Source organism: Mesoplodon mirus (genome assembly GCF_964341445.2).
Source record: "Mesoplodon mirus genome assembly, chromosome: 1".
Lineage (NCBI taxonomy): Eukaryota > Metazoa > Chordata > Mammalia > Artiodactyla > Ziphiidae > Mesoplodon > Mesoplodon mirus.
The window spans coordinates 217,541,236-217,560,148 of record NC_138976.1 but is presented as its reverse complement, the minus strand read 5'-3'; the positions used below and the strand labels follow the sequence as shown (position 1 = coordinate 217,560,148).

Below are 18,913 nucleotides of genomic sequence, written 5' to 3'. Positions count from 1 at the left end.
ATGCTTGTGTAATGACCTATATGGGAAAATAATCTAAAAAAGAATGGATATATGTACAACTGATTCACTTTGCTGTACAGCAGAAACTAACACAACATTGTAAATCGACTATACTCCAATCGAAGGAAAAAGGGGAGGGCATGCCTGTAGGATACAACCAGACACCAGCTTCAAAAGAGCTTGCTTCATTAATCTCAAGAATTTAAAGGGAACATGTCACTTGAAAGAATTTCCTATTCTGGGAGGATCCAGTAGATCAAAGAGACTTTTTTCCTTCCTTATGAGCATCTATAATTAAAGACCTAATCCTTTATTTTAAGGAAGAAAAAAATGTGTCCTTTATTGAATTAGTTGTTTTCTTCTCCTTAAAACCCACAAGGTTAACGTCATGTTTTGGAAGGAATTTCCTTTTAACCGGTCTGGGTGTCATTCTTAGATTTTTATGTATATAAAAATGTTAGCCTAGCAGCGTGTCTGCCTGGCGTCTTGGGACCTGCCACCTTCCCTGGACAATGTGAAGCCCAGCACCCAATCCCCACCGCCTGCAGAGGCCCAGCTTCACGCACAGCAAGGGCAGCAAAAGGAAGGACAGCCTGGAAGGGAGAAGCATGAATCCATCCACTTACAGGGCGTGTCCACAGCTAGGTGCAGGCAGCGGTAACCATGGTATCCAGGATTTCTCCAATGAGGAGAAATCAAGTTCAAGTTCGGTTCAAGTTCCACTATGGGGTTCGAGGGCCTCCCCTGAGCAGCTGCAGTGCCCATAGGTGTGGCAGTGGACACCGATGGAGACATTTTCAAGGCAGACTATGACAACCATTGGGTCAGCATCTTTTCTTCTGAGGGCAAGTTCAAGACCAAGATTGGAGCTGGTTGCCTCATAGGCCCCAAGGGAGTAGCCATAGAAGTGAATGGACATATCATTGTGTTCGAGAAGTTGCTGCGTCTCTACCTTCTGGCCCAGTGGCAAGCTGGTTGGCCATTTTGGGGGCCATGAGGCCACTGACCAACACTTTGCAGGGCCCCATCTTGTGAACAAGAATGAGATTGTAGCGACAGATTTCCATAACCATTCCATGAAGGTGGACGGGGCTGTTAGAGTTCCTCTTCAGGTTTGGCTCCCACAGGAGGGCAACGGGCAGTTCAACGCCCCCACGGGAGTAGCTGTGGATTCCAGCAGCAGCATCCTTGTGGCTGACCAGGGCAGCGCGGCACCCAGGCGTTGCATGGCTCTGGGTTATCCCTGTCCTCATATCAAGTCTGCAGAGCCATCGTAGCACCCATGGAGCCTGGCACTGACCTCCAATGCCCTCGTCGTGGTGGCGGCCTATGCTGGTGTCAACGAAAATAATCAATTAACAATTTATGATAGGAATAGAAGAGGTTTTTTTTGAGCCAAACTGATGACTACAGCTTCAAGAGAGCATCTCAGATAACTCTGAGGAACTGCTCCAGAGAAGCATGGTTTTCAGCAGTTTTATATGTTGTCAGAACAAAGAACATTAAACAAGTCAGGGATACATTCCTTCAAGGTTAAAAAAAAGATCAGCACTACACAGCGAGTCAGCGTGACCTTGGCATCTGGGAAAGGAGTCTTATCATTGAAAGAGTATCAGCATTGGCGTCCCAGGAAGGGAGACATCTAATCTTTACTTTTAACATGGACATTCTTTACTTTAGGCCAATGTACCCTTTTCTTAATAATTAAAGTAGATGAGGCCTATGTTACACCAGTAGATGCATGGAGGCCCGGCCTAGCTCACGCAAGGATGTACCTAGGGGTCACTGGACGAGAGGCTCTGGCCAGAATCTGGCAGCCCTGAACGTGGGTTGTGGGCATGGGTGCCCTGGTGCCTTCCTCTTCCCCATCTCCCAACCCCAGGGTTGCTCTTTATTTACTCGTTTCTTGCTTTTACTTTTTTTATTTTTTTGCGGTACGCAGGCCTCTCACTGTTGTGGCCTCTCCCGTTGCGGAGCACAGGCTCCGGACGCGCAGGCTCAGCGGCCATGGCTCACGGGCCCAGCCGCTCCGCGGCACGTGGGATCTTCCCAGACCGGGGCACGAACCCGTATCCCCTGCATCGGCAGGCGGACTCTTGACCACTGTGCCACCAGGAAAGCCCTCGTTTATTGCTTTTAACTGGGTGGGCCTAGACTGTGGTCTCAGTGATGTCTGCAAAGCGTCCCCCTACCCTTTTTACACACCTCCCCCGTCCCCTCAATCTGCTCCCCGCTCCCCCAGCCTGGGGTGGAACAGCACAAGGCCCTCTGCTGGTCTGTTTGCCACCCTTCACACAAAGACAGCAATACCCCATCTCTCTTATGAAATGAGTTCACACAAAAAGCCAAATGTAGGACGACGTGTATTTTAAGAGCACATTTCACATTTAGAATTACCTCATCAAAAAATTTCTTTCCAGGGGCCTCTGCTAGGAATTTCCTGATGGTTTTCTATTACATATGTGTATTTATGACAACCTGTGGATTACTGCCTAAGTTCATTCTTAGGCAACCTCAATAGAGAAGCAAACCACAGATGGAGAAAAAAAAAAAAAGAAATCCAGAGCTTAATGGAAGAAAGAACTACTTCTTGGCTTCTGATTGCCAGAATTAGAACACTTTTAGATTATTCCTTAACGATAACTGATGCCACTGTTTCAGGATCCCATCCACTGCTAGGGTCAAAGATTGCTGTTATACAGGAAGGGTAGTCTAACTCCCTTCCTTCATTTAAAATAAACCTTGAAGAAACATCTGGCAAGAATTGTGATGTTGAAAAGTATTTTTTTGGCTGACAGATCTAAACATACTTAGCTGTGAGATGATAAGGACCTATGGATCTTTTCCAACCACCATTTTTAAAAAAAATATTTAAATGGAATATAATTCAGTTTATTCCAGAAGGATGAAAAGGATTCACTTCTGCTGGGATTCAAACCTATCATCCTTGAGAAGTCCACATGTATCGCACTAGATCATTAAGAGTACAAAAATCTTTAAAATAGATGAGCATTTTGTTTTCCCACGAATCAAAAACCCTGTGTCCACGTTTGGTGTCTTCATGATTTCTCGAAATGGATTTTGCTCAAATCAGATCTCAGCATCACTGAATGGTCAAGACGAGTGTGCTGAAGCAACGTGATAGGAGAAGGGCATTCACCTTCTACCAAAAATGTCCTGAATGGCTTAGCCGGTTAGCAGTATCACAAAGAGATGGCTGAGATCAAAGTTTTAATCTTCTTAGGGACCTGTTTACTCTGCTTAGCTCTATTCTATACTGGCCACAAACTCACCTCTCAAATTTCTGTTTCTAAATAAAGAAGGATCAGGAAACAAGGCATTCGCAAAACCAACACCAAAGACAGGAAAACACAACAGGAACTGCTTCCAGTGGAAAAGGAGCCCTTCCATCAACACAGAACTTGCAGGCATTTCATTTCATCTTTTCATTCATTCTTTCTGTGTGGCAGGTGCTGGTATCACAGAAAGAAACCGGGTATATAGCCTCTACCCAGAAGGAACTCAGTTTATAAAGAACAAGAGAGATTACAGTGCAAGTCCAGTAACTGAGGTGTCAACAGGGAGGCACTAATCCCAGCCTGGGTAGGCTCTTCAGAGGTGGCACAAGCCGAAGGACAGAGTGACTATCATTTTGAACAGCTGTAGCAGACATTAGTCCAATATAGCAGCTACTTAATGAAATTTAAAATGCCAACAGGAGCCACTTAATATATTATTCTTGAGTTTTAAAAAAAATGGGAGGACTGAGCAACAGGCATTTGGGAATCTCTAATGTATGTATGAATAAGATGGCATCAATTTTTTTACACCACTGCTCGTTTTTGTGGTCGAAGATAAACAACAGATCCCTGGCCCTTTGAATGAATTGGAATAAGAACAGGTTTAGAATTTTAAGTCTCAGGAGAGAACGTTTCCCTGTAAGACATACAGGAGATGTGGTTTAAATGAACCAAGTGTACTCTCCAAGTTTCAAATCATGGATTTATACAAGTGAAAACAGTGTGACAGAAAGCTCTTCTTAGGAAACACCACAGTTCTTCCATCACTGATGAAGTCATGGGCTCCATTAAAAGATAACTTAATCATTTAAAGTGAGTATGTTATGTTATCTGAGGTTCCTTCTAAAACCCCTCTCCAAATGTAAGCTGAACCAGTAAAACGAAGCTTTGTAAGTTAGCAAGACACCAGCCCCATCTTGTGTTCAAGAGTCTTCATTACACCCACGTTATTGCCAAAGATGACACTTGCGATTCAAGTTACAGAATATAGCTTTATTTATAGAATCTTACAAATAAAAACATTGACAGTCCACATAACTTAAGTTATTTTTTTCCTAATTTATCCTCATAACACCTGAGTTATTTAAAAAATACTGTGATGGAATTGCAGAACTGTAAAAGGAAATATGAATAATAAAAATCTAACCTCTCTTTTGCAAAAATCAGACAACTTTTCATTTTTTTGCGGTACGTGGGCCTCTCATTGTTGTGACCTCTCCCATTGCGGAGCACAGGCTCCGGATGCGTAGGCTCAGCGGCCATGGCCCATGGGCCCAGCCGCTCCGCGGCATGTGGGATCCTCCCGGACCGGGGCACGAACCTGCGCCCCCTGCATCGGCAGGCGGACTCCCAACCACTGCGCCACCAGGGAAGCCCAACTTTTCGTTTTTTAAGCAGATTTCCAACGTATTACCATCTCCACATTACCATGTGGAAGAGGACTTACTAAAAACGGGTCTTAGGATACCCGAACAGAGAAGCCTTCTTTTTAAAATCCAGGGTGAAGGACCAATGAAGGAAAGACCTAAGTTGACACTAGACACAAAAAACCTTTGGGGCAAGGACAGAAGGCAACCTGCAAGCCAGGGGGAGGGTGAGAAGCAGCAGAAGCCCTGCTCCTGGGTCACTGCTCCTGCATGTGACACATACTTTCCTTGTTATCCTTAACGGGAGCCGGTCCACGCAGGGAAAGGGAGGGTGAAGATGCTAATGCCAGAGGTGAAAAAGGTCCTCAGAACTCGATACTCCTCAGACTTCTAATATGTACAAATGCTTAAAACAGCAAATCCAACACTTCAAAAAGAAATGGCCACATTTTCAATTTGAGGAAAATCTGTTGCCAATGGCAACACATAATCAGTTGCACGATTTCAGTGTCTCCACCCCTAAGCTCAAACTGGGACTGGCCTCTGGACCAATTAGTTTGAAGAGAATTTCCCTTTGAGGCAGCTGTCTGTGAAAGGAAAGTTAGTTCTTAATATAGGTGTGCGTGAGAAGGGAAGGCACCCTGCTACTTCGTATTTTATCTTTTAATTTGCTCAAGGTTACATTTTTGAGCTCTTCTCCTAAAACTAGAAACCCACTAACTCTTACTTAGGATTCTACTCCAAGGATAACAGTATTTGTAAGGAATGACAGATCTACAGGGGATGCTAAAATTATAAATTTAATACATCCATGTGAATTAAGGGAAGCAAAATCTTCTGAAGTCCTAAGGTTTGAGTGTTATTTCCTGCTAGCTCCTGAAAGCAGTTTGAGGGGAATCAAACAGAAAAGACAAAGAATCGTTTTAAAACAGTAACAATGACAATAATAATGACAATATAAAAAGTTAGATTCCAACATTCAAGGAACTGGTTCTTTGGTAAAAACTGGACCATAATCCTACCAGGAGTCTGTCCTGATAGTTCATCTAGAATCATGAGAACTGAGTTTTCCTTCTTCTTCTGCCCATTCTCAAATCTATCAAAGTCAATAGGCAAGATGAGAAAAACTTATAAAGCATCACCAGCGGTTTTCCCACTCATGTTCTTTTCAGGAATAGTCCTGGTTTGACGGATGTTTCCCAAGGGGTGGGGGGAGGCGGGGCGGGGGAAAAAGCCAGAGTAGATGCTGCTTTTAACTACCATAGAATGGAAAGTTTTCCTGTCAGAACGGAAAAACTAACGGGTGGTGGTGACGGACCAGGACTCGTCAGCCACGTGCACAAGTCAGTTTGCGAACACAGCTCCTGGGCTGCGACTGTGGGCACCACTGAGGAAGGCTTCTGGAGAGGTCGGCTCCCCAGAGTGGCTAAAGAATCTCACATTATCAATATGATAATAATAAAGCAATTCACCTAGTGAACCTGGAGATTAGCTCCCCTAGAAGCCAGAGCTCTGAGGAGAGGGCTCCACAGGGCCGGCGGCTGGCCTACGGTCTCACACACAAGTCTATCGATCCGTTTTTCTGAAGAGAGTTAGAGCAATTCCTATTCAGTTCAATACAGGATTCGCCCTTGCTTGTTTGGGGTGAGGGAGGAAGGGGGAACCCCAGACGGTGCAGCAGAACCCACGGGTCCTCTATTCTGCAAACCCCAGGGATGCCCCCATCCAAGTTCTGGACCTTCCATCTCAGAGTTCTATCACTGTTACTTATGGAATGAGTAAACCCTAAACGTTGCCTGCACTGATTCCATTTCTGATTACCCTTGTCAAGACCACAAGCTGCACTCCAATTCTGTAAGTCAGCTTGCCACCTGTCAGCACGACTGTTGACCAGGGAGGTAAATCTGTGCAGTCTGCCCTCTGAACACGGGCACTGTCAATGTGCTTAGAATGTGCTTCCAGGGAGTCTCCCAGGAGATGGGGGTGGGGAAAGGGGGGGTGGAAATCCCAGCAAAGCCAACGGATTTCTCACAGGTCTCTCTTCTCTGCCCTCCAGTCTGCCAGTGTTCATCCAAAAGGAGGGGAGGTTCAGGCAACAGAACCTACCTGCTGGCTCACCTGGATGGCCACGGAACACCAGGTGCAGAACCGGTGCCAAGCATCCCAGTGGGAACAGGTAACCATCCTGACAAGACACACACCCCCATCTCAGGGTGATCCTTGCCTCTCCCTCCCGCCCTACTCATCTGTTTCCAGCTTTCAGTTCTCTTTGAAAGAATAGGCAACTGAACGGGTTTTGAAAAAATAAGAGGGATTCCTGTCTTCTATACCTTTTCTGTAAAAATAGCTGGATTCGCTTAAAAATGGGTCACCTTGAGGCCGAGGAAACACATTTAGATTTATGGGCCCCAAACTGTAGATTCACCTCCTGATATTTCTAACCAAGTTGTGAGCCCTGGCTATCTTTTTGCATTGTCGGGCAAAGGATTCAAAATGTCTCAGTGCTGGTTGGAAGAGAAAGAGGCCAGGGCAACCAGAGAAAAAAGTTAGTCTTGTCTTTTAAGCTGCATTCAGTTCCAGAATCACTCTGAGAAAGAAGAGGAAAGGGAGAGAGGCACTACCTAGAGGCTGGTTACCAGGGCAGCTTATTCCTAGGATACAGCATTTTAAAAACAGCTGACATTTGAATGCAGGAATACAGTCTCCATGTCACAGTTTTTAATAGAACTGCCTCTTCCGAGGTGCTTCCTGGATGAGGAGTCCTCGGGCCAGGGATCGGCAGCCAAGGGCCAGACTGCCAACCCCGCCGGCTCCTGGCAGGGCCCTACCCGATCTGGATCTGTCCCGAATACATAGTGAGGACCAGCATGATGCTGAAACCAGTCAAGAGGCCCAGGTTCTGGATGACAAAGGGGATCAAGACACTGCCATTCCTTTCATCTTCTTGGCAGACCTCGTTCATCTCAGGGAACTGAGGAAGAAGAAAAAAACACGAGAGCTGCAGTTCCTTTCTTAACCTTTAAGTGCAGGATAATTCAGTCATATGTATATTACCTAACAATTACTACAGCGTTTACTATTATTATATTTTTACATTACAAGGCCACCACAACCATTAGTATAAATATGTGATTGTAATAGTTATAATTAAGATATATAATATGCGATTGGTTTACAAAGAAAATCAAGAGCAATGACGTCTAGAACTTCAACGTTAGAGCCTTTCTCCAAGGCGGTTACCACTACTTTACAGCCGCGGAAGTGAAACAAAGCACTACACATGCATGTAACCCTGGATGTGTTTAGATGCGGACTAAAAATAACCACTTTGATTAAAATTATTGTGGTCTTTAAAAACACTTCAAAAGGCCTTTTTGCTATCAGAATGTTGTCACTTGTTTGGGAAACTCAGCCACCATGTAAGGGGCCAGAGAATGGAACTAAGCATTGCCGTGACTCAAGGCCTCTTGCTGCTGGCCAGCAAGGCAGGTGACAAAAATACCCTAACCCCAGGGAGGGCCACCCACCGGAGGAGAGAATCTAAGATGTTTCCATGGGCTGAGGATGGACCATGGTGGTCAGTGCTCTCATCATCTCATCAAAAATACTACTTTCCGGGACTGCTCTGCTGGCCCAGTGGTTAAGACTCCGCGCTCCCAATGCAGGGGGCCCAGGTTCGTTCCCTGGTCAGGGAACTAGATCCCACATGTCACAACTAAGGAGCCCACCTGCTGCAACTAAGACTCAGCATGACGAAATAAATAAATAAATAAATATTAAACAAAAACAAAAACAAAAAACTGCTTTCCGAAGATATGGAAAAGAATTCATGCAAACCTGTCAAAGAACCATCGTGCCAACAAGGAAGGAAATCAACCTTGTTAGTTATAAAGATGCAACAAATCAGGTATTAAACTAGCAAACGCAAAACTACTTAAATGGTTATACCAAACGTTAGCGGGTACGATGTACACTTTCAGACACTGCTAATGATGTAAATTAAAGAAGGGTAAGCTTTTTAGAAAGCAATTTGGTGATACATATTAAAACCTCAAACCACGCATCCCTTCTGAACCAGCAATTCTTGTTCTGGAGAAGGTAAATCCTCTCACCAAATACGACTGCTAATGAGAAAAGGATGCTTTTAAAGAGTATGCAACATGAAAAATGTCTAGGATGTATTAAGTAAAAAAAGAAACCAGGATATAAAATTGTGTACTCCATGTGATTAGAGTTATTTAAAAACAAACACAATGCATTGAGATGAAAAAGAAACAAACCCAAGTGTTGTTTTTGGGGAGAATAATTATGGGTATTTTCCTCTCCTTCCTTCCCTCCCTCCCCCATTCTTTATCTATAAGTCTCTATTCTGCAATACTTAAAGTAAGGACCCTGGAGTTGAGATACAACAATTTCTTTAACGACATATGCTAAAGGAACATAGGCCTTTCATCCTTTAAAATCTAATGTCCCCTTAAAAGGCACTGAACAGTACACTTTTATTTATAAATCGTGTGGCATGTGACTTGATTTCTCAATAAAGTTATTACTGGTGGCGCAGCGGTTAAGAATCTGCCTGCCAATACAGCAGACACAGGTTCGATCCCTGGTCCGGGAAGATCCACGTGCCGCGGAGCAACTAAACCCGTGTGCCACAACTACTGAGCCTGAGTTCTACAGCCCATGAGCCACAACTACTGAGCCCACACGCTCTAGGGCCCGCGTGCCTAGAGCCCGTGCTCCACAACAAGAGAAGCCACTGCAACGAGAAGCCCGCGCACCGCAACAAAGAGTAGCTCCCGCTCGCCGGAACTAGAGAAAGCCTGCACACAGCAACAAAGACCCAATGCAGCCCAAAATAAATAAATAAATAAATTTATTTAAAAAACCAAAACGAAAAAACTAACTAATGCCCCTTAGCTGTCCTCCCAATCCAATGAATTTCATAACCCGATCCAGTTTTGCCTACAAGGCATTAAAACTATGGAAGACTTACCATATCAGCCAGAGAAATATACAAGAACATTCCTCCAGCCAGGGCAAAGATCCAGTTGGCAGAGAAGTGGCTGCCAGCCAAGATGCCGAAGGCCAGGCCCACGTAACAGCAGCAGGCAGAGAGGAAGTTGAAGAAGAGAGCCTGCTGGATACTCATGCCGGCATTGAGCAGGATGACAAAGTCTCCTATGGTGGGGACAACAAGAGGGGAGGGTGTGGACAGAAGATTCATACTAGGTCGTGGGACACACAACTTGATGAGGACATGCTTACACGCTGGAGGGAGTGTGGGTGAAAATCAAGATGGCCCCAGACTGGAGATCACGGTGACAAGACTAGGGCCCCCTTCACCACCACGCCGAGCAGCTGTCTCCATCTGTGAGGCTGGGAGTGTACAACCAGCCTAGAGGCTGAAAACAATGCACAGGATTTTCAAAAGAGAAAACCACCTAGCAATGGCCTCATTTCTTTTTTTTTTTTTTTTGGCGGTATGTGGGCCTCTCACTGTTGTGGCCTCTCCAGTTGTGGAGCACAGGCTCCGGACGCGCAGGCTCAGCGGCCATGGCTCACAGGCCCAGCTGCTCCGCGGCATGTAGGATCCTCCCAGACCGGGACACGAACCCGTGTCCCCTGCATCGGCAGGCGGACTCTCAACCACTGTGCCACCAGGGAAGCCCCTCATTTCTCTTCTGATTGATGGTGAAACAGAAGGAGCTTCCTTCCTCAAAACTGCAATGAATGGTATTTTTCGAAAACAAAATTGACACTGAGAAAAATTAAAGTAATTTGCCCAAAGTCACAAGCCCATAAATGGCAAAGCCAGGACATGACTTTGAGTGTCTGAGCTTCCAAAAAGTCTAGGCTTTTTACACTCTCCCTCTGATAAAACCAAGGACCTTCCAACCCCTGGTTCATCTATTTCTTCTACCCACCAGTGTCCTAACATACATCTCAGCCGTTGGAAGATTAATAGGATGTAAGAGATAACCTATATTGAGCACTTAGAATAGCGTATGGCACGCAGTAAGTCCTTTTCACTATTTTTGCCTTTTGTTTCTTACGATAAATCAATGAGGTAGGTACCAGTATTAAGCCCAGTGTAGAGGTGAGGAAACAGCCACAGGTTATGGGACTGTGGGGGAAACCACCATCCCAGGAAAAAATGCCATCATTTCCAATGATCAGTTTCCTTCCTTCCTTCTTTTTTTGGCCATGCTGCGCGGCATGCGGGATCTTAGCTCCCTGACCAGGGGTCGAATCTGTGCCCCTGCAGCGGAAGCGTGGAGTCTTAACCATTAGAAAGCCAGGGAAGTCCCGTCCAATGATCAATTTTCAATTATTAACTCAGCTGTTGAGAATTAGTGGTTTGATTGCACATAGCATAGAGAATGTGTTAATTAATCATAATGTGTGTTCTGGAGTGGGGGGAGGAGTCGGCACAGGCGGAAGGGGCTGGGGGGCGGGGTGTGAGCCCACTTACCTAGCTCGTGTGGGAACTCCTCGCAGAGGATGGCCACCGAGGTGCTGATGCCTTGGAAGACAGACACGGTGAAGGAGGCGCCAATAGCCAAGCCGTCGATGAAATTATGGAGGCCGTCGCTCAGGGTGATCATCCAGGCCAGTGTGCCGATGTCAGAGTAGCGGACACCTTTCAGCCAGTAGCAGGCGCTCTGGGAAGCCTGCAGGTCCTGCAAGAAAGCCCCCCTGTCAAAGGGTGGACGACGGACCTTCAAGGTAGGCCCAAGTCATCAAGGCCATTACCGCTTAAGGGCCCCTTCCCCCCCGGCAGTGGATGGCCCACTGACCTGGACGGAGAGGGAGCCCACGATGACCTTCTCGTCCATCACAGGGGCCTTCCCATCCAGCTCGCCACTGCAGCGCTGAGGAATCATGTGGTCCAGATCCCCGTTCTGCAGCTTCTCCGTCACCCCCTCCTCCTGGTCCTTCGGGGAAGGGAGCGTCTCAGAAGCATAATGGCTGTGTCCGTGATGATGCTGGAGGGACCACAGGGAGGGGTCGGGTCAGTGCAAAACCACCCACCCGGCAGGAGCTCCCAGCACCGGGAAGACCTCACTCCCACCATCCAAGAAAACATAAGCAGGCAATAGGACAGAAACCTAGGGCAAGGTGTTGGAGAAAGCTGAATCGAAGGGCATGTGGTGCTGCCGTGGGACGGATCTCAGAGGAGTGACCTCAGGGCCAACACTCATTCCTGCCAGGAGGCACAGCAAAGAACGTTTAGAGGTGCTCCTTGCAATGGCTGATGATTCGCCCTCACCTACCCTCCTGAGGTGAAGTGAGATATCTACTCATGAAATAGTTTGTGGGTTTGAATCCATGGCCGGAGGATCCAGGTAAGCTCACTGGATTGGCACTGAGGTAACACCACTACCGGACACATTTCTGAGATGGATCCTCTCCCTAGAGGCGCTTCTTTTACCAATGATTAGGCCTCACCTCATTTTTCTGCTTAAGAAGCATCTTCAAGACCTTCTCTGTGAAAAAGAAGAGATAAAAGCCCCCAAACACCACTGCAGACTTGGAGACATAATAATCTTCCAGAGGGTTGAAACCAAAAGCCTGTGGACCCAAGAAAACAAAATGAGTTTAAGAATATAGAAGATCTTCACTGGTCCCCCTCTCATCTCTTTAACCACTTGACTCTAGGAAAGGAAGAGACCGGGACAACCCTGCCATGTACTCAATCCCTTTCCAGCAAAAATCTAACCCTTGATGTTTTCCTAATGTCACATCACCAGACCTGCTAGGTTCTCTCTAGCTTATTTTCTGATGCAAAAGACAGACTGTCTTTAGAATTTTACTCTCAGGAAGAACAGCCTTGGATGTGACTTTCTACTTTTAATGAGGACTCTGTCTTCATTTCTCCTGGAGCTTTGCTACAAGACTCTGCCGGCAGATTCCATCTTTAAGGAGGAGACACTCGTGTTTGTTTTCATCGTTATATAGCGTTCCTGGCTGATCTGCCTGTAAACACACAGGGAGATGGTACAGTTATACTTTCTAAAATGGGAAATCCTTTCTCCAGTTAAATAGCAAGAATTGCGGCATCTTCCTGACCGCAGACCTCCCAGTGACCACAAAGCCAAGAAAGCAGACTGTGTGACTGCACGTGTCAATTTTGGGGGTTTTGTCTTGGTTTCTGGAAACTTCACTAATTATGGCCAAAAGAAAGAAAGAAAAAAAAAAGAATCCATTGGGAAGCAGATAGGAGCAGAAATCAGGAGAATTGCATTCTCAGTGATGCTCCTGACTTGTGCAGGGGGGCCTTGGGAAAGTGTCTGCTGACCTGCTCGTAAGTTTTCTGATAGGAAATGGGCCTCTCGAATAAACGCCAGCCTTCTCGTGAATAGGTCCCAGATAAAAGACCATCAGTACCAGGAACTCCAGGCTGCTTAAAAGCTAAGTGTTTTTCTTTTCTATTTTAAAGGGACGAAATGCAATCTCTTAGTGTAGTTTTCTAAGAGACATTAAAGGTCAAGTTCTAGAATAGAAATTACTCATTCCGGCCAACTTTCCAGGAGAGTCAAATCATCTTAAGGAAAAGTGGAGTGGATAGAGGCAACTAACAGTTGTCCACAAAAAGCACTAAGATATGAGCTCTTGTACAGGTTAGATTCTGTATCTGTTAAATGGGTACAACATTCCTTGTTTCCTACACATCACAGAGGTGATCTAAGGATCAACTCAGAAAACACAAAACTGCGTCTTGGAAAACAAAGTGCTCTAAGGAGCCCGGGGCGTCATCTTTCTGCTTCACCTCCAGCTCATCCAGGCCCGTCAGACTACCCAAAGTGAAGCGCCTCAGGATTCCTGCCATCAGCAGGTCTAGGCAGAGACCACACGGGATCAGAAACTCCTCCAAGGCCCTGCTAAGCCTTACAAACACTGGGCTCCTCCTCTCTCATGAAGGGTTTCCTGGTTAGCCCAGGCGAAGGGGCAAAGGTGCCATCAACATGCGTGAGGCCAGACTGGTGGGTTCTCTCCAGCTTATTTTCTTTCTTTTCTTTTCTTTTTTTTTTTTTTTGCCAACAGCAAAATTTTACTGTGCACCTATTATATAAAGGCCCTTCCATGGATTAGGAGCTCATTATTTAATCCTCATAACTCTCTAGCTTATTTTTTGATGCAAAAGACAGGTTGTCAGGCTTCCCTGGTGGCACAGTGGTTGAGAGTCCGCCTGCCGATGCAGGGGACATGGGTTCGTGCCCCGGTCCGGGAAGATCTCACATGCCGCGGAGCGGCTGGGCCCGTGAGCCATGGCCGCTGAGCCTGCGTGTCCGGAGCCTGTGCTCCGCAACGGGAGAGGCCACAACAGTGAGAGGCCCGCGTACCAAAAAAAAAAAAAAAAAAAAAAAAAAGACAGGTTGTCTTTAGAATTTAACATCCTACTGAGGAGAAGTGAGCTTTTCATTGAGACCTATGGATCCTGTTTTTGGTGCCAAAAGCTCCAAATTGGGAGCCATAACGTGACCTAACTACCCTACCTCTGTTCACCCAACAGATAGCACCAGGTGTTTAAGAAACATTCACTCACATAACCCTCTCGGCATCACCCTGAGGTCCGCCTGTATTATTCTTGGAAGGACAGAGAGGTCAGGTGACTTGTCCAAGGGCACAGACCGTGTGGCCGGTGGAGCTGGGATCTGAACCAGCTCTCAAAACCTTCTCTAAGCTGCCTCTCCTCACTCTTGCCTACATCCTGGCTTCACTTTCCAAAAGGAGAGGACCTCCTCTCTAGGCCTGCTGTGGAGACGGAGGGCCCTCCCACTGTGTCCCGCCATCCCCCAGGAGGCGGCGTGCTCCTGTGCAAGGCTGGCCATACCTCGGGGATGAGCTGGAAGAGGGCGTTGGAGTAGAGTGTTCCAATCGCCAGAGCTATGAAGTACAGCAGCAGCCGCTTGTAAAAAGTCTTCTTCATGAAGGGCACCACGCTGGCCCCCATCAGGGAGCAGAGGGAGATGACGGTCACACAGAGGAGACCGTACCCCCAGACTGCCGGGGAGGGGGAGCCAGCCCCACCCAGGACAGGGACAAGGGCGAACGCCCCATGGCACGGCAGCCACCATTCAGGGAGAGAGGTGGAAAGGGCGGGAGGTACAGTGGGAGGGGGTTTTGGTGGAGATTAACGAAGGAGGCAAAACAAGAAAAATCAGAGAGACAAGCAGGGAGGGAGAGAGAAACAGAACATTTGTTAGTGATTCAAGTCCAATGAAATTTCCTTCCATCGGCTCAGGAGAAACGGGGAGGAACTCGCGGTGGCCTTGGAACCCCGCGTCTCTCGCCCCTGCTGCCTGGTGGCTGAGTCCCACCTGCTAGCTGCTGTGCCCGGCCGGGCAGGTCCTGCCTTGGCCTGTAGCCGAGGTGTGCTCAGGCCTAGCCAGGGGCTGCCCAGCAGACTCTGGACTCGAGAGCTCTATGGAACAGGAAACCAGAGCAAGGGGAAGAGACCGACAGATCGTTGGGCTGCCGTGTTGGCACATCTGACCCTCGCTATGCAGGCACATGGGACACTTCCCGCGCCTGGTCCGCTCTGTGCAGGACGCAACGAAGTCGGATGTGCAGGGCAGAAGGGACGGACAAGTAAGGCCGGACGGCCACAAAATCCATTCTCTTAACATCTCAGGTTTTGTTGCCTTTTTTTTTTTTTTTCTATGACCTTGTTTTGTTTTTTGTTTTTGTTTTCGGCTATGCCCCGAAACTTGCAGGATCTCAGTTCCCCGACCAGGGACTGAACCTGGGCCATGGCACAGGAAACCTGGAATCCTAACCACTAGGCCACCAGGGAACTCCCTCAGGTTTTGCTTTATTTGTTTGTTTCCATTTGCTCTGAGAGGGCTGCAGTGTAGAGAACAGAGTTCCAAGATCACCCCGTCGAAAAATATTTCCTCTACCATTTCCCAGTGTCACACACTCCGGGCAGGACAAAAGTGAGCCAGGATGAGGCCTCCCCTGTGAGCCCAGGGGCAGAGTATGTACCATTATTGTATTCCCATTCAACAGGCAACACAGCATTTCACTTCCAATCTTGGGAAAAAATTAATAAATTTAATTTCTGGAGCTGAAAAAAAAGTAGCCCAAGATGAGGCCTGCCCTGAGAAATGCTTGCTAGATTCATGTGGAATTCTGACATAGCATCAAGATGGTTCACCTTAAACCAGATTTCTCTCCTCATCATGAAGAGGGAACAGGCAAGGCAAGGCTGGGCATCCCATAGCGTCTTTTGATTGGGAAAGGCCAGGCAGCTGCCTATGGAAGGCGGCCATCAACATTCCCAAAGAAGGTCCACACATCACCCATCGCACCACTGCACGTCCTTGCCTGAGCTGACAGGTGGGCAGACTGTCACCTTGGGTCTTATTTTTTTTTAGCTCCTCAGTGGTTACAGTTAAAGAACAAAATCAACAAACATTTCAGAACAGTCAAGTAGGGGTGCCAGGAAGTCAGTCCTATCAGGAAAACGTCAAGATGCAAGGTGTGAAGGACGGTGGGTCCCTTTCCTTTATTTGGTAACTTTGATTTTGCTTTTTTCATTAAATAGTCTTGATTCTATGTTTGGCCCTCTATACTGTGGATTAGGGCCTGCTTAAATAAAAAGGATCATGTACTTTTTAGGTCAATACAACTTTTCAGTCAGTAACCTCTTTCTTTCCACCTCATTCCAGGTGGATCATCTCTTGGTGGCCACACCTGAGTATGGCCAGGTCCTCTACTTAGAACAGAGGGGGGTCCGGAGGACCAAGGGCAGGGACAGCCACCACCGGCTGCTTTCCTTTCCAGTCCTGCCGACAGGGCTTAGGAAAGGCACTGACTGGGGAAGAAGGCTCACAGGTCCACAGCATGGGGGACAAGTGCTGAGAGCCTTGCATCTGACATCCCCTGAAGAGGCCAGAGGCAAACCTGGGTGCCCCAGGAGTGAGAGGAGGCCCTTGAAGATCCAGAGGCAGAAGTCATTTGCATCCCTTGACATGAGGAAGAAGTTAATGTTTCAGGTGGCGGCTGTCAGGTGCCTTGGAGCACAGGGGCGGGGCGGGGACGCCCCAGGGAGACAGGACGCGCACGTTTCTTTTCTACTGCACCTCTGGGATGAGCTGGAAGAGCGCGTTAGAGAGCAGCGTTCCAATGGACAGGGCGATGAAGTAAGTGAGCACACGGCTGAAAAACGCTTTCTCCGTGCACGGCAGGACAAGGACTCCCAGGAGAGAGGCCAGGTTAATCAGTGAGACACTGAGGAAACCAAAGCCCCACACTGTGGAGGAACAAGAACAGACGAGGGCCTCCATTACTGAGGGTGGAGGTACTCTTGCTGCCGGGGGGCAGCCCGTTCTGAACTCGGCAGCAATCGGGGCAGACAGAGATCCGCCAACCCATCAGTAAATGCTTGAGTCTACCTCTTGCTGGGTGCTGTGGAGAAGCCTAAAAATATACACCAACGCTGCTATCCAAAAGCAGCTTACCTTTCAGATGGAGGGGCAGACGAAAACATGAAAGGCTATAGGCTCTAGGAGTTAAATAACGACAGCAGGAAACGACGTGGGGTGTGACACAGGCGGCACATGCTAGGTACCAAGTGCCAGGCCGCTCACACCAGCACGACAGGATTGCAGAAGGTCGATCCAGGCCCAAGGGAGCCGTGTGCACACACAGGCCACGGTGAACCACTGCGGCTGGAGCAGGGGTACCGGGCAGGGGAGGGGGAGGAGGATGAAGTGGGCCGAGGGCAGACTGTGAAAGGCCTTAAATGTTAAACTCAAAAATCAAGGTGTTGGCCCCCTGGTAGTTTAATGAAAACCAAAACGGAAAAGTGACCAGAAAGAGCACCTCGAGGCTGGTCCAAAAGCCCCACGACGGAACGCTCACCAGCCACGCTGCCCGGCCTGCAATGTGCTGGACCGGTCTTGGGAGCCCACGAGATACCGGTATAGTCATGACTCCAACTCGCCCCTCCCGACGATGATAAGAGGATGATAACCGGTCAGACATTCAGCAGGCAGCTCTATCTGATCAGCCCAGCGAGGTCCTCATGCAGATAAGCACGGACACCAGGCCCTGCCTTCCCGTGCCGGCTCACCTTCAACCGAGCTGGGCCTCCCCTCTTCTGTCTGCTCGTTCTCCTCGTTCTCCTGGTTCTCGGAGGAGCAGGCCCGGGAATCCAGCTGCTGGAGGATGGTGGGGCAGAACTCCTGGAACTCACGCCCCCCAATCCGCAACTGGTCGCTGAGGTTGTGGGCAGCAAAGAGGTCTCCAGAACTGAAGCACTGAAACCAAGTGGGAGGGGCAGAAAGCCTCTTAGGACCCAAAGGCACACCTTGCCCCTGAGGAGCCTTCCAAGACGGAAAATAGAAGATGCAACCGTCCAAATTTCACGGAACCTGCAGGCTAATTTCCAAGGATGAGAGCAAAGTGGTCCCTAAACTTGAAAGACTGATAAGTAATCTTAGAGATCAGCCACCCATACATACCTCCACTCACCCATCTGTAAATGGCTACCCAGAAGTTCTGGGAACAACCGAATTCCAATCATTATGACCAGGGTGTGGCTTCTGGGAAACATGCCTCTATGTGCATACCTGAAGATACAGCTTCTCCCAGATACCAAATCTGGCCACATTACGATAGCCCAGGGAGCTATTACAGTAAAATGCAGATTTCACGTACTTCTCCAGAGTTACTGAGCACAGGTGTCTAAGAGGAACAGTAGTCTCCTGGACCATATACAGTAATGTCCCCAGGATGTGTTGGCAGAGATTGGGAAAGGAAGCGGGGGAAATCTGAAGACTCAGGGTCTGCCATGGAGCAAGTGTGGGCTGCCCAGTGGGCATGAGCTCTCAGTTCCCTTGGGAAGCATCAGGTTAAGTGGTTCTCACACACCGTTCCCATGAAACACTGCCATTTTACTTCTAATTAGACAGTTACACGTCAGTCTTTCGCTGAGTTTGCTTTTACGTGGCTCTGTCTCTGAGGGCGCCAGCCCTCTGGGAGTGCCAACGAGTGAGGGTTTCTGGGCCTACAAAGCTGGGGGCTGGTACTTCCATGGGGTCCAGTGGTTAAGACTTCGCCTTCCAATGCAGGGGGTGCGGGTTCAATCCCTGGTCAGGGAGGCTGGGATCCCACATGCCTCGCGGCCAGAAAACCAAAAACCAAAACTGAAGCAATATTGTAACAAATTCAATAAAGACTTTAAAAATGGTCCACATCAAAAAAATCTTAAAAAAAAAAAATGCTGGGGGCTGG

General features: G+C 47.8%; 1 protein-coding gene across 7 annotated transcripts in view; it reads right to left on the bottom strand.

Moving 5' to 3' along the window:
• Positions 1-4,271: 4,271 nt before the first annotated feature.
• SLC39A14 (solute carrier family 39 member 14) overlaps positions 4,272-18,913 on the bottom strand; it is a 46,181-nt gene continuing 31,539 nt past the window's right edge. For 6 of the 7 annotated variants that reach the window (XM_082615856.1, XM_082615861.1, XM_082615857.1 and 3 more), the window contains 7 exons: positions 17,751-17,937; positions 14,505-14,674; positions 12,119-12,241; positions 11,467-11,655; positions 11,142-11,349; positions 9,663-9,847; positions 4,272-7,637 (listed from right to left, as the gene is read on the bottom strand). In XM_082615856.1, the coding sequence (XP_082471982.1) occupies positions 7,491-7,637; positions 9,663-9,847; positions 11,142-11,349; positions 11,467-11,655; positions 12,119-12,241; positions 14,505-14,674; positions 17,751-17,937 (1,209 nt within the window). In that variant the 3' untranslated portion in view covers positions 4,272-7,490. Of the gene's footprint in view, positions 7,638-9,662; positions 9,848-11,141; positions 11,350-11,466; positions 11,656-12,118; positions 12,242-14,504; positions 14,675-16,758; positions 16,929-17,750; positions 17,938-18,913 lie in introns of all 7 variants that reach the window. The other variant, XM_082615858.1, reaches the window with a different exon arrangement.